At 48.8% G+C, this 13,846-nt stretch overlaps 1 protein-coding gene across 27 annotated transcripts in view; it reads left to right on the top strand.

Annotated features, from left to right (window-relative positions):
• The window catches only part of camk2g2 (calcium/calmodulin-dependent protein kinase (CaM kinase) II gamma 2), an 80,135-nt gene continuing 66,289 nt past the window's right edge, over window positions 1–13,846 (top strand). For 8 of the 27 annotated variants that reach the window (XM_036546407.1, XM_036546411.1, XM_036546420.1 and 5 more), the window contains exons 1-2: window positions 5–293; window positions 1,576–1,670. In XM_036546407.1, the coding sequence (XP_036402300.1) occupies window positions 229–293; window positions 1,576–1,670 (160 nt within the window). In that variant the 5' untranslated portion in view covers window positions 5–228. Of the gene's footprint in view, window positions 294–1,575; window positions 1,671–13,846 lie in introns of all 27 variants that reach the window. The other 19 variants (XM_036546397.1, XM_036546419.1, XM_036546395.1 and 16 more) reach the window with 6 other exon arrangements.

Here is a 13,846-nt window from a genome sequence, read left to right as displayed (position 1 = left end):
CTTGACTTCCCTCTCCTCTCTCGACACAGGGGAGAAAATCTCGCGTTGTTGGCCGTTTTTTTTCTCTCTCTCTCTCCCCACCTCCTCCACCACCACCCCTCCTCCCCTCCCTTTCTGTCTCTCGATCTCTTTTCCTCTCTGAGTGCATGAAACCCGGAGCGCATGAGATCTCCTCCCGAAACCTGAGAGCGCAGTCACCGAAACGAGAGGCGATACACCCCGCACAACATGGCTACAATTGTAACCTCGACCAGGTTCACAGACGAATATCAGCTCTACGAAGAGCTTGGAAAGTAAGCGAGAATGACGTTGTATTTGTTACCTTTACTTATTGCTTTGTATCGCACGGTGCCTGTCTAGTTGGATGTTGACAGGACATAGGGGTTTTTTGCTTGTCAAAAACAGACAAGGCAGCCAGCAAGCGAAGGACTGATTGTATCGACTGTAGTTAATCCAGCTGTACATCTAGATATCTAGAATCTTGATAACGTGTATTACATTTGTGCTTCAGCGGACAACATAATAGTATCTTAGCTACCTAATAGCGGCATGATGATGTTGCATGTAAACGTCTTATTTATTTATTTCATTTCTCTTTTTTGTCGTGCTGGAGGTATTGCTGCTAGTCATTGTTACCTCTTATCCGTTATACGTAAATGCATTTTGTAAGGAAGCTTTGTCACAAAGACCCCATTTTAAAATTCGTTTGGCCACTTCTCTTTCATTGACCGATACTAGTGCCTCCTTTTTCAGCGCTTTTATTTTGATAAGCGCCACGCAGTTAAGAATTGCATGCTGCAGACTTGTGTAACGATACTGCTGTCGAACTGTGTGTCACTGCACCTCCACAACGGAAAATGTATCATATTTGTCTTGTATAAGATCATCCATAATTTGGTACACGGACCCGGTCGCAGCAGATGTACGGTTTTGTAATCCGATCCCAAGTTTATAGCTAGTCACATATTTTGCACATGCGGCATGAATTGGTGGGCTGTTTTTTTAATGGATTGCTTGATACAGTCGTGTTAGTGGCGGATTTCCTAGGGATTGGTGTAGAAGGTAACCCCTTTTGTGAGTGGATATGGCACATGCGATAAAAATTAGCCTACCCGACGCTTCCTGTTCTGTTTGTCTTGTTGCCTTTCCGTTACCAGCACACCAATTATAATCACCTCCTGTCATACTCCGTTTCTTGCCTTAGCCTTTATAATGGAAGACCACGCTCCCTCGTCGCCCATAAAGCATCGATGTATACTGAATAGGCGGTATTTTTAAGGTTGCGGTCGTCTTTATTGCAGTCTATTTGCTGATCATTTAAGTCCATGTTAGCATGATATAATGGTCTGTGTTTGGAGATGTAGTTTACGTGTTTTCCCATCAAGTGCCGTGTCAAGTCAAGATGTTCTTTGTGTAATGTAACTTGCACCTCGTGAGTTTGTGTAAGTCGGCAGTTATTCACATTCTCTTTGTGCGTTATTTGGAACGCATATTAATGAATGTGTATGATTGTTGTGTCATATTGTTAAGGCTGGACGTGAGTTCATTGTTCTTCTTCGTTTCCTCCCAATTTAGGGGTGCCTTCTCGGTGGTCCGGAGATGCGTTAAAAAATCAACTGGCCAGGAATATGCTGCTAAAATTATTAACACAAAAAAACTTTCAGCAAGAGGTAAGACAAATTAAAATGATTTGCAAAGTTTTCTGCGTGCTATATGTTCTCACACTGAAATGTCAGCGAAAACGCCGATATCAGGGAGTTTATTTTGATTGATTTTGGGGAAAGGTCAGAGCATTTTATTGGATGAAGGTTAAGATGCATTCTTTGTGTATGATGGAGTGTTGTATCTGCCTGTTTTTTTTTTGTGATGCGATAATATTTTTGTTTGTTTACTTTATGTGATCAAATTAACGCTCCCTGGAATTATTGTAGGTTAGTGTTACGCTAGCTTGTCCTAAAAATGCTCAGAGGATATGCTCGCTCGTATTCCAAGCCACAAGCATTTCCAAACAGCTGCAGTTAGCGCTTCTTCCACCTAAGGGACCGTCCGCCACTTCGTACCTCTTAAGACGAACGTTAAATTTGCACCAAGACGCTTGGAACCGCACATGGCCCGCCTCACTCTTGCCCTGTACATGTGCTGTGTCATGCTGCTGAAGATGTTTTCTGTGTTGCCTGTGAAACGTACAGCGACTCTGTAGGAAACAGGGAGATGTTTTTGTGGTTAGTAATTTGCTTTTAGAATGCTGCGCCTTTGAGTGTCAGAGGCAGCGTGATTTAAACCAGCATAGCATTCCTTTTTCTTTTCACACTCGCGCTGTTACTACTGCGTGTTTATTTTTGTCAGAATGATATATTATGGGCTGAAAGAATAGTTTCTCTTCCCAACGTCATTTCACATGGCTGGGCAGCGAGGATTATGGGTAGCCGTTTTCTTGCCGTTTGACTTCTCTTTGTACAGTTTACCTTACATGGGAAATATAATTTGTATCCAGAGTATTTTGTGAAAATCCTCATGGTTTGGGGAAAATGTAGCATATCGTACAACAACCGCGGTATTGCTGACCTTTTTTCTCTTGGACTGCTGATTGTAGTGGTGTGACACACAGACCGAAGTATACACTTACAGACACACAGGAAAGCCAGAGACATAGTTATTTAGTCTCCGCTCATGTCCACAGCAGCCACATATACTGCAGAGCAGAGATGCAGCGGCCTGTCCTCAGCATGTGGGTTTCCTTTAACACGTTTGAGCAGGGGTTGCGGTTGTGTTCCAGTACGTTGATCGAGTTCTTGGGCTGCCAAACCAGAGTCTGTTGAAGGGAAAGTCACTGAAGAAAACTCTCAAACAAACAGTGTGCGATGCTTGAATTAAACCAGGTGTGGCTCCATCAGAGGGCAGGCAGAGCGACGTAGGCCTCAAAATTGGCATGCTGTCTTGCTGTCATGAAGGTGAGCGGGCCTGACTGCCAGGCACACTGAAGCAGTGAGGAAGCCTACCTGTGGCAGCTGCAGAATATGCATTTTAAACACCCGGTTCCTATTTCCCTCGCCTGTCTCGCCTCGCTCACCTGTGATGTCACCTGTCCCACTGGGACGGGAAGGAGAAGTGAATTTGTTTTGGTTCGAGATGCGCTTGAGTGTCGATATCATCTGGTCTAATTAAATACAGGGGAAGGGGGGGGGGGGGGGGGGGAGTGGCGGACAGGACCGCCTCTGAAACAAAGGCCTTGGATCTGTTTCGGGAAAGTGGACACTGAGAGAAACCTGTCGACGAGGAGCGAGAGGGGCATTTTGTTTTTTCTTGATTCAGGTCTGCCAATGAGGTGGAGGTTAAGGAAATGACTTGCCTTTTGTCAGGCTGTCTTTCTGTGTATTTGTGTGTGTTTGTTTCTGTGTTTGAGAGCATGCGTGTGTGTGTGTGTGCGCGCGCGTTGGTTGCTGACCCAGCAACAATTGCATATAGTATGATTTCATCATTTCATAACACACACCCCTGCTTCATCCCATTACACTTCAACATATTAACTATGTACTTTTATATGTTTATTCATGAATAATTTACATTCTATCGAGCTGCTCTCCAGTATTTATGGGAAGGTTGATTCACATGGAGAAAACTGCTCTCCATTAGTGTCCACATAGCAAAGAATATTTATGAATGCTTTCCAACTTCATTATCCATTTATTACAGCCTAATTTTAAATGATCCCAGCAGGAAGAAGAGTTTTTTTGACTCTCAAACAATGTCTAAAGAGCGATGTCTTTTTGAAAAATAGCTACCTTTCTACCTAGCCAACATGCGTAGCTAGTGTTATTCTGAAATGACTTTCTTCAATAACAATGCAGTGCTTTGATCTGTTAATGTGTTTATTCACTTTAAATGTCAATTTACCTGTAAACCAGTAGCTTCTGTGTGGCTGCATTTGTGGTCTGTCCTCATGCCACTTGGTTTTGCTGGTCTGCACCGTGAGAATGAGTGGGCAGAGCATTCATGTGTATTTTTTCTGTAACATGCCAGCACTTGGCACATGGTGCTTCTGGGAATTGTAGACATACTGGTATCTCTTACTGCCAATAATCAGTTGACCAGTGGAGTAGGAGAAAAATATGGATGACTTTTAACATGTATGTAACAGAAGCAAAAATACTGTGCAGTGTTAGTGCAGTGTTAGAATAAGAAAATGACTGTTGGCTCTTTGAGATGTGATCACCGTGTACTTTTAGTCTGTCGTAAACGCTGAAGTGTGGAGCATAGTTGGAGAATAGTTGGAGTGCAGTATTACGCATGTGATGCTACGATTAAAGAGCGGCCATTGAGGGCATGTAGATAATATGCTCTTTCCATTGCTTTATATCAAGCGCTGCGATGTTATGAAGCTTTAGAACAGCAGCTTGCCAAACCTTTTTCTTTACCACAAATATAACCTGAATGCAGGCAAGCTGCTGTTCACACGGTAAATATCGATGCTCTGAATTATCTGTGGTTCTGCAATTATCTGTGGCATCACTCCCCTCTGTTACCATGGAGATGGAGAATGTTTGTCTCTGCTCTTGGCTAGTTAGATACCTCTTATTGGCAGAGGGGGTGCTAATCGGCACAGCTCTGGGTATCGCTTCTCTGAGCATTCTATGAGGGTTTTTTAACTTTATGTGTGGCATAAGTGCAGTGCTTTCAAGGCACATTGTCTTCTAGATGTGGTGGTATGGGGAGAGCTTGATCTCCAGGCCTCTGCTCCTAAACTGAGCTACAGCGGGCAGCGTCAGTAGCGTAACGCAGTGGTAGGGAACAGGGCTCGTAAGTTGCTGGTTCGATTCCCTGCCGGGGCACTGCTGTTCCTTTGGGCGAGGGACTGAACGCACAATTGCCTCAGTAAATATCCAGCTGTATGATTGGGTAACGTGTGAAACTGTAACCTATGTAAGTCGCCGTGGATAAGAGCGTCCGCCGAAAGACAATGGAACGGAGCCCTGAAGTCCGACAGCACTGCCGCGATGGCGATCAGCCGGAGCAGCGCGACTCTGGAGACTCTCGGAGGACGCTTTGCCTCTCGTTTCAAATGCTGGGCCGGATTGGCACGAGCTTAAGCGTTAACGGGCTGCCGGGCCCAGAAACCGGCGGAGTGTGTGTTCCGTTCCCAGGACCGCCCGCCCCCCGCCCCCCCCCCCCGCGTTGCCGCAGCCTTGTTATTGCGGAGGTCCCCGCCGATGGCCCGTTAACAAAGAATTTATTTAAAAGATCTGAAAAAAAACCCCCAACAGGTAATTAGATCTGCACAGTTCGCAGGCTTTGGCAGCATTCCTTCAAGTAACCAGGCAACTGTTCCTTCAAACTATTCATCATTGGCTGGTGCTGAATAAAACACAGCGGTTCTATTCATCTAGGGCGAAACAAGAAAGAGCCCATCTCCCTTAATCTGCTCGAGACCATTAGCCTAATAGGTGGCGAAGGCCTCGGGAATATCAATGTGTTACAGGCAAACAGGAGGGTTCAGTCGTGTTTTTCCACGAGTTTATCTGCTCGTGTTGATGTCCGTGACACGTGCTGTCGTCCTGTTGGCGGGACAGATTGAGCAGACACGAGCCGAGATGTCATCGTCAGACCAAAAGGAAATACATTAGTGAAAAGCTTGTGGTTTTCCTGTGGCGCGTGTCTGCACGCTGCGTGCTTTGGCTTCCTCCGACAGACTCGATGTGGGCCGCGCGGGGCGCTGCAGCGGCACGGGGAGAGGACGCCTCTGCCTCCGCCCGGGCCTGTGGGGCGCGGCAGCCTCCTGCACGTGAGAATTTAGTAACAGACGGTTATGAGAAGTCATGACCTGCGGTGTGGAGATGGTCCCATCAGTGTGAACCTCTTGGGCCTTCATGGCCCTTGAACATATCCTCCACCTCCGCTCCCCCCAAAATTTGATTGGCCACCATTTTGGCTTCAGCTGGGCTCTTACTGCTCCCCTCCCCCAATTAGAGCAGGGGTGTGCAGCTCACTTCCCAGGGTTTTGTGTGTGTGTGTTTTTTGGCCTAATTACGCTGGCTTAAATTGCTAATTGTCTGTGTACGCCAACGCTGTTTTGCTCTTAGACTGCAGTGAAACGGTTTAGCTAAAGATCCAAGCGTAGTCTTGCTCTGTCATTCATGATTTTATCAGAAACATCAGATCGAGCAAATGGTCGGTCAGACTGATTAAATAATGAAGAGGAGAATTTGGCAGGAAATCCAGAAACAGATCGGCCCTCCCTCTGCGTTCTCCTGTTTCGTCTCTCAGTGCTGCAGCATGCATATCTTTCCCTCTGTTGCCTTTATTCCATTTGTCCCCTTTCTCTTCCTCTAAATCTCTGTTACTGTCCCTCACTCTCTCGTACTCTCACTTCCTCTCTCCCACTTTTGTACTCTCACTCCTTCTCCCGCTCCCTTCTACTCTCTCCCTCTCCCCCTCTCTCTCACTCTCACTCCTTCTTTCCCTCTCTCTTACTCCCCCTCTCCCTCTCCCCCTCTCTCTAACTCCCTCTCTCACACTCATTCCCTCTCCCCCTCTCTCTCCCTCCCTTCCTGCAGTGAGGGGGATTTCTCAGCTGACGCATCACTAACTTTATTGTATGTAGTTTTGAGTGTTCCAGGGCTCTTCGCTCCACCCCTTCTTTGACCGTTGGCAGAGTCCCTTTTGTGGCCAGTCTGGGGACGGTTCGTAGGGCGCCATGCTCCTCGTCTCCGAGGGTCCCGTGTGAGGCCAGCCTCTCTCTCTCTCTCTCCCCGTGAATCTGGCTCTGGTGTCCGCCAGCCGCCCCCCGGGGGCCTGAATCTGTGTTACTGTACCAGCAGAGTCACACGCTGATCTGCTGCCGTTCGACCCGTGCCAATTCCATGTTAGTACTTATTTATTTATACATTAATTTGGAGGAGGATGACGGACAGAGCACTCCCTCTTGAGCACTTCAAAAAAAAGGCCTAGCGGTTACAAATGTCACGGCAGCGATGTTTTCCCCTTCTTGCCGTCGCGGCCTGTGTGACGGCTTTGTGTCTCTCCTCGTGCGTGGCACCGACGCCCGCGTGCCGGACGTGGGAACGGTCGCCGTGGCGGGAGCCCTCTGCCGAGTTCCCCGCTGCAGGGCCGCCTGCCGCAGGACGGCGGGCGGGGCCCGGCTGCTGAATAATTGACGCCCCGCAGATGGAAGCGCGGCCGCTCCCTCCGCTCCCTCCCGCTCCCTGTGCCGCTCCCTCCCCGGGCCGGCCGCCGCAGCGCGCCGCATGCCTCCGTCAGCGCCGCGGAGCCGCGTGGAGGCCTCGTCCCCCCCGCAGGCCGGCCGCGGTGGTGCTGGTGGAGAGAGAGCTCGTTGCGCACCAGGCAGAGTGGTGCATCTTTAATGGGACAAATGCATACTGTGAATTTTTAATGAGGCGGAGCTGAAGGGAGGAGGGGGAGTGTGTGTGTGTGTGCGTGCGTGCGTGTGTGTGTGTGTGTGTGAGGGGGTATACAGGGAGGGGGTAACAGGGGGCTGCTGGTCTCTGCCTCCCTCTCAGCCCTTTTCGCCCCCGAGAGAGGCGCCCCGGAGAGGCGCCCCGGAGAGGGCCTGTAGCACCGGCACCTGCTTCCTCCTGGATGTACCCGGGCCTGAGCGCTGGGTCTCCCTCTCCCGCTCGGCTCCCGCTCGGCCGTGACGGGCCCAGCCTGCGTCAGCGCTGGCGTAGATGTATCTGAGCGCGCAGAGCTGCTGGAACCGCAGGAATCGCTCCGCTCCCCGCTAATGTCTCGGGCCGCCGTTTCCGCGGCTCGCACAGAAGGATGAACCCATCAGGGTGGCGCAGGTTAATGAATCGGTCAATGCCCCCTCCTCCCTCTTATTGACCGCTCCTGCGCTCAGCACAAATGATTACAAGGCTCAGGAGCGACCGGGAGAGGAACAAGGCTTTTCATTATTATGAGGAATGAAAATAAGACACGTCTGTGCTGGCAAATGTTGATTTTTTTTTTCTTTTTTTGCGCTGTCCTCTTGCAATCTGGGAGTTAAAACAGGGATAATAAACTCAATTTGTTCTATATGGTAACATTCTGAAAAGAGGTGGCCTTTCCCTGTAAGGCGGGCGAATGGGTAGTAGTTACGACAGAGTTGTGAGGCTGAAATTTGTATTCACGGTAGGACACTTCAAACAAATTCTCCGGGCTGAAAGATAAACATACTGTATCAGGATAGCGCTGAAATTACCGTCGGCTTCTACAAGAACGCGTTCTGTAGGTGCCGAGCTGACGGCTGTTGATTGCCCCGTAGTTCTTTTATCGGAGGTAATTTACATATAAGACGTTGCTGCCGTACATGGAGTGCCGATACAGCTCGCTTTGCGTATCGTTGGAACAGCGAGAGTAAGTGCATGGAGGCAGGTTTTGTGGCTTAAAACTGAAAATAGGTTGACTTGAGCGTCCACCCACGAGCTTGGGAAGAGAGCGGTAAGCTGAAGGAAGGGAAGAGAGAAGAGAAAACAACAGTCCAGAAAGCCAAAAGTATAAAACTCTGCTGTAATTACTCATCTGGGTAGGTGTTAGAATGCGAGGAGAGATGTTAATACGCTTCTTTATTCAAAAGAAAATAATTGCCTTCGTTGAGTTTTGCAGTCCTTCTCTGTTGGAATACAGTCTGAGGGACCTCAAGTGAATTAAGTTCTGTTTTCTTTGCGGGCAACGCACACATGCACTGTTGTGCGTGTTGGTTTAGTTTTAGATTCAGCGCCCTGACTGGGTCTTGAGCCTGCAACCTCCTGTTTGCAAGCGTCTTTCTCGAATGACCACACTGCGCTAGGCTGCCATCTCAGACCCCCCTTGTGCTGCCTTGGTCCATGGAGCCACAGCTCTCTGCCTCCATAAAAAAGCACGGTAGTGCGTTTTAGACTTGTCTGAGAGCAAGATCAGCCTGCTACAGCGCCCTGCTGTGAACACGCAGTGTCTCTCCGGCCTCCCCCCCTTCTGCCCGGCTTCGGCATTTGTATGGACAGAGGATAGGAGTATGTTTGGGAGTGTGTCAGGAGCAGGACCCGTGCAAATGGGCCGGCGAACGTTTATTGCAGGCGCTACCAAGTTGTAGCGGCAATAAAAAGAAAGATAGCGGTATCATTCCTTGCAAACAATTATCGCGCATCTCTTGGCACCGGAGCCGGCTAATGTTTAAAGCCGGCGGTGTGGTGAATCATTAAGCGTAGTGTGTCACAGCGGCGATCGGGTCCCGTCGCCATATGGCTGCTTTGTGAGACGGAGCGGCTCGTTGACGTCGGCGTAATCTCTCCCCGGGCCTTGTTTTTTTTAGTCTACAGCTGAAGCCGGACACGTTAACTGCCGCCTCACCGCCCGGTGGTCCTCCGCCCTCGCGGGTTACGGTGCAATCTGGGCGGCGCCGGCGGTTCATCCACGGAAACGTTGGGGGAGAACGGCGGGGGGCGGGTGCCCCCTGGGGATGAGAGTGCTTTGCGTGCGTTTTCCGGAAAAACGCGATGGGCGGTTTGCACGCGCACGTCCCAGTAAACCCCTGCGTGGAGCATAACGGGCTCATCGGAGCGGCGCACCTGCACCGCTGAATGCGTCCCGATAAGCGTGCGCTCTGAAGCGCGGCTCCGGGTGGGGGAGCTCCCCGCTGACCTGCCGTCAGCGCTCCCTTTGGGCCGTGGGGCTTCTGAACTGAGCTGTGCTGTTGACGGGAGTCCGGGACCCATGGCTGAGTCTCACCTGAGACATGATCATTATCTCTGGTACATAAACCCTCAGCTATTATAAGGGGTGTTACTGCTTATTTGTCCCTTGTTTACTTGATTTCTCCATGTTGTATTATATTGTTGTCATTTAGCAGATGCTCTTATCCAGAGAGACTTGCAAAGGTAACATAAGTTTTATCCATTTATACAGCTGAATATTTACTGAATGTTTGCCATCAGTTGAATATTTACTGTTAAGTACCTTTCCCAAAAGGTATAACAGCAGCGTCCGATCGGGGCATTGAACCGGCAACCTTTTGGTTGTAAGCCCTGCTCCTTTACCACTGTACCACTTACCACTGTACTATGTCCATGTATACTGAGGGGCTTTTGAATAAGGGCCTGTCCTGGGTTCAGTGCAGCAGATTCTGCGCCGCTGAAATGGGCACAGGTGCAGGGAATTTCTGTCTCTGTGCAGGGTCAGAGTGAGGCCGCCATCTTGCTCCATTGAAATAACTGAATGCTCACTTTGTTAGGCAAGGAGTCGCGTGTGGGCAGCTCCTCCCCTCCGCGCAACCGAATGGGGAAGTGAACTGAACTTAATAGTAGTTTTTACAGTCGCTCGTTTATCCAGCTCTGAAAAGTACTGTGAGGTCACCAGGTGTGGAGCACATGGTCGTCCTCCTCTCCTGCCAGCCTCTCATCTCTCCTACCTCAGCCTGGGGTCTCTGCCCTCTCCAGCCCCAGAAACACAAAAACTGCTACAAGCTATACCTTCAAGTGTTCTTGTTTGTGTGTGTGTGTGTGCGTGCGTGCGTGCGTGTGCGTGCGTGTGCGTGCGTGTGCGTGCGTGTGTGTGCGTGTGTGCGTGTGCGTGCGTGCGTGCGTGCGCGCGCGCGCGTGTGAGCGTGTGTCTGTGTGTAAATGGAAATTGGGAGAAGAGGCAGGCTGAGGGGAAATCTGATACAGAAGGTGGTTACGCTCTGTTAAGCCACTTTGAAATTCAATGTGATTTGTGACATCATGCCAGTCACTCAGGTCCCAGACAAAGAACAACGGTTGCGTTTTGGTTCCCTGCTACACCACTGCAGATTCCGTAAACAACCAGGAAAGTGATCTGCGCCACGAAGGTGGAATGCATCTGCCAGAGCGTAGTGAAAAATGAGTGAAGCCTGGCTTTTTCTTGGCGATGCAAGCGCTATACATCACTGAGAAACTTCTGACAAACGGCCATCTTTGAGAAGTTATGTTACATCACTGACTTATTTGTGAATGATGTGGAGAGAAATGGCAAGGGCTTGGTTGTCATGGGTTACAATAGGTGTAAGTTGGCTTCATGTTTGTTTTTTAACAGATATATGTATATTTTTGTCAAATTTGGAAAAAAAACTGTTCAATTTGAGCATTTGTAGTAGTCACTATAAGCTCTTTGTTTCTCCTGGGCTGTAAATTTGTGTCTCCCCTCTGTGAAGACTTGGGCTATGCACCTTTTCCTCTGATGGACCCATGCAGAGCCAAGCCGTGTGGATTGGTCAGTTTTCCATTGCAGTGCCAAGGCTGTTGTGCCTCGTGGGAGCATAAACACCTAAGTAGTAGAAAAATAATGTCTTTATAGAGCTGTAAGGCTTTTAATTTGCAGACATTGTGTTAGCTACCTATCTGACTGTCTTGGAAAAAATGCTGCCATTAGTTAGCTAGCTAGAGCAGTGCAGTTTATAAATATGGTTTGTTTAGCTGTCAGTAGTTACTTCTTTCATGCTGTTATATGGCTGAATGAATGCAGAATTTCATGGTGATGGTTTTTTGATGATTTGGGGCTTTTTATGATGTCAATAGCTGAATAGCTAGGTAAACTTAATGGAATTTGACAAAAGCTTGTAACATTTCCTACATCTTGTTGCCTAACATCCCTCCTTGGTCTGCATGTAACCAGGCCAGTGCCAGTCAGGCTGTGGAGCCAGACCTTGGCTCTTAGTTGGCACAATAAAAAATCAAAAGGGAAGGATGAGGTGGAGTTGTACCTGGGTCAGTCAGGCTGGTGCTGGTAAGAAGGAGTCCGTTTCCATAATGTTACTGAAGAAGTAACATCAGACTTAAGTACATGTATGCCTGTGCACCATATTTTACTGGAATTTTTATTGCAGTGTTTTTCACCTGCTTTCACTTTAACCCGCCCCAAATGTCTGTTGTGCATGTGCTTTTATTTATGTGCCAAGCATATGGCTGTAGTTCCTTACATATCTTATGTATGTACTCAATACAACGTACCGCAAAGGAAGTTCCACAGCGGAAAGTTATTCTGACGTGATGTGATTAGAAGTCTCTGAGGCGGGATTGGGTCCACCTCGGGAATGCGGCCATAATGCGAATTACCGCTGGTTTCGGCCCGTCGGGTTCCCGCCCGGCGGCGCCGTGTTAGAGGGGCCCCCGTGAAAGGGTTCCTGAAAAGTGCGGTTGATCACTGGCCCCAGATGCATAGGGGCGCTGCGGCCGGGGCGGGTCAGACGAGGCCAGCTCTGCGCCCGCGCTCCGTGTGGAACCTCAGCTGTGGGAATCCGGAGTGCCTCGCTCTGCTTTAAGTGCCGGATTCCCGCCGGTTTCGGACACGGAACGGGACTTTGCCAGGCTCATTAGGGAGAGACACAGTGACACTGTCAATCCCAAGTATGTCTCCCGGACCCAGTTCGCAGAGGTGGAAGGTAGTGTTTTTTTTCCCCCTACACAGCAGTGTCAGTGCAGAAGAACACGATGAATTTAATTGGATAGGCATTGCCCTGGGCCAGGACAGGTAGACTGCAATAAAAACAGGCTCCTTCGTGTAGTACCTCTTTCACTGTGGTTTTAAACATTTGGAGGGCTGTTCACGTGAACACACTTTTAAAATGGCCGTTTTGATGAGACGGGCTGTGTGCCACTTCGTTTGCCAGGCAATTTGGAATCTGACAGCTGATTGGTCCAGTGCAGAGAGGGCGTGGTATTTTGAGGGGCCGACGCACAGAATATTGGGCACAGCGGCAGTTCCTCTGAATTGGGCGTCTCCGAGCACAGACCTTCTGCAAACATGCGGATAGGGCAGTTGTATGTCTCTGCAAATAATGTCACACCCCGAACTCATCAGACCTAAACAACCAAACAACAAAATGACAGACATATTAACGGTTGCCTTCCCGCCCAGTTCAGGCTCGGTTTAGGGTGAATCTTGGGAATGCTGTGAGGCATCAGGGTAGAAGGAGCCTCCTCTGAAGTCGTGCTGTGGCAGACCTTCTTCCCAGCAAGGCGAACCAGGAAGCAGGTTTTATTGTACTTCTTTAAATGTTTGCCTTTATCTTCTAGGTGCAGATAATTCCCACACACGCACGCCCCCACACCCTTCTCCAGAACACTTCATCCCCGTGAATAAATATTGAACTACCTTCCTTGTTTGTTGTGTTTATTCTCCACAGCTCTGGTAGGTGAGACATTTGACGGGTGGTGTCACCCCTTATGAGACAAACGCAGATATTTAAGCAGCTTAGGGCTGTCCCCCTCGGTGTCGCTTTTGTTGTGGGAATTAAAACAATGGACGAGCGTTTAAGGGAACGTCAGAGAGTCTAGTGTGACAGGATCCTCTACAGCGGTATGCCCAGCTTGCGTCAGAACGCCTCCCAATGAATGCAATGGCAGCGGTCTGACAGGCGGTCAAGAAAAATCTGCTTTGTTAGTGTCTTTCAGGACGGACCTTTTAAAAGACGAACAGAAATACCCCAGAGCTCTGTGGCTGATTTTTAAAATTAGTCCGCGGTTCCTGCTTTTTCATTTTTTTTGAGTAGCTTAGGAAGACAAATGTAAATATCACAAATTCCTTCTTGAATCTCTAGCGCAGTTCTGTTTGGATACCTTTTTTGGCTTTCAGAAGGCATTTCAGTTAGGTCCTACTCTGATTCTGATTGGATAAGTTTCCTGCATTGTGTTGGGTTTCACTCGTGACTTTACTGGTCCTCCAGCTCCTCTCTTGTAGCATCCCTTTAAACATGAATGTGTAAAACATAAATGGCCTTTACGAGGCAGGTTTATTAGCGCTTTGTACGTCCGACTAAACCCTTTCCCCAAGTTTTATTAGAATACAGAACTTAAAAGTGAAATTTAAATGTGGAAGAGTGTGTGACGCTGTGTGTGTGCGGGCATAAGGCGCTAGAGAA

The sequence above is a fragment of the Megalops cyprinoides genome, chromosome 15, assembly GCF_013368585.1.
Source record: "Megalops cyprinoides isolate fMegCyp1 chromosome 15, fMegCyp1.pri, whole genome shotgun sequence".
Taxonomy (NCBI): Eukaryota; Metazoa; Chordata; class Actinopteri; order Elopiformes; family Megalopidae; genus Megalops; species Megalops cyprinoides.
The sequence above is the reverse complement of the archived record's forward strand: the minus strand, read 5'-3'. Positions and strand labels throughout refer to the sequence as shown.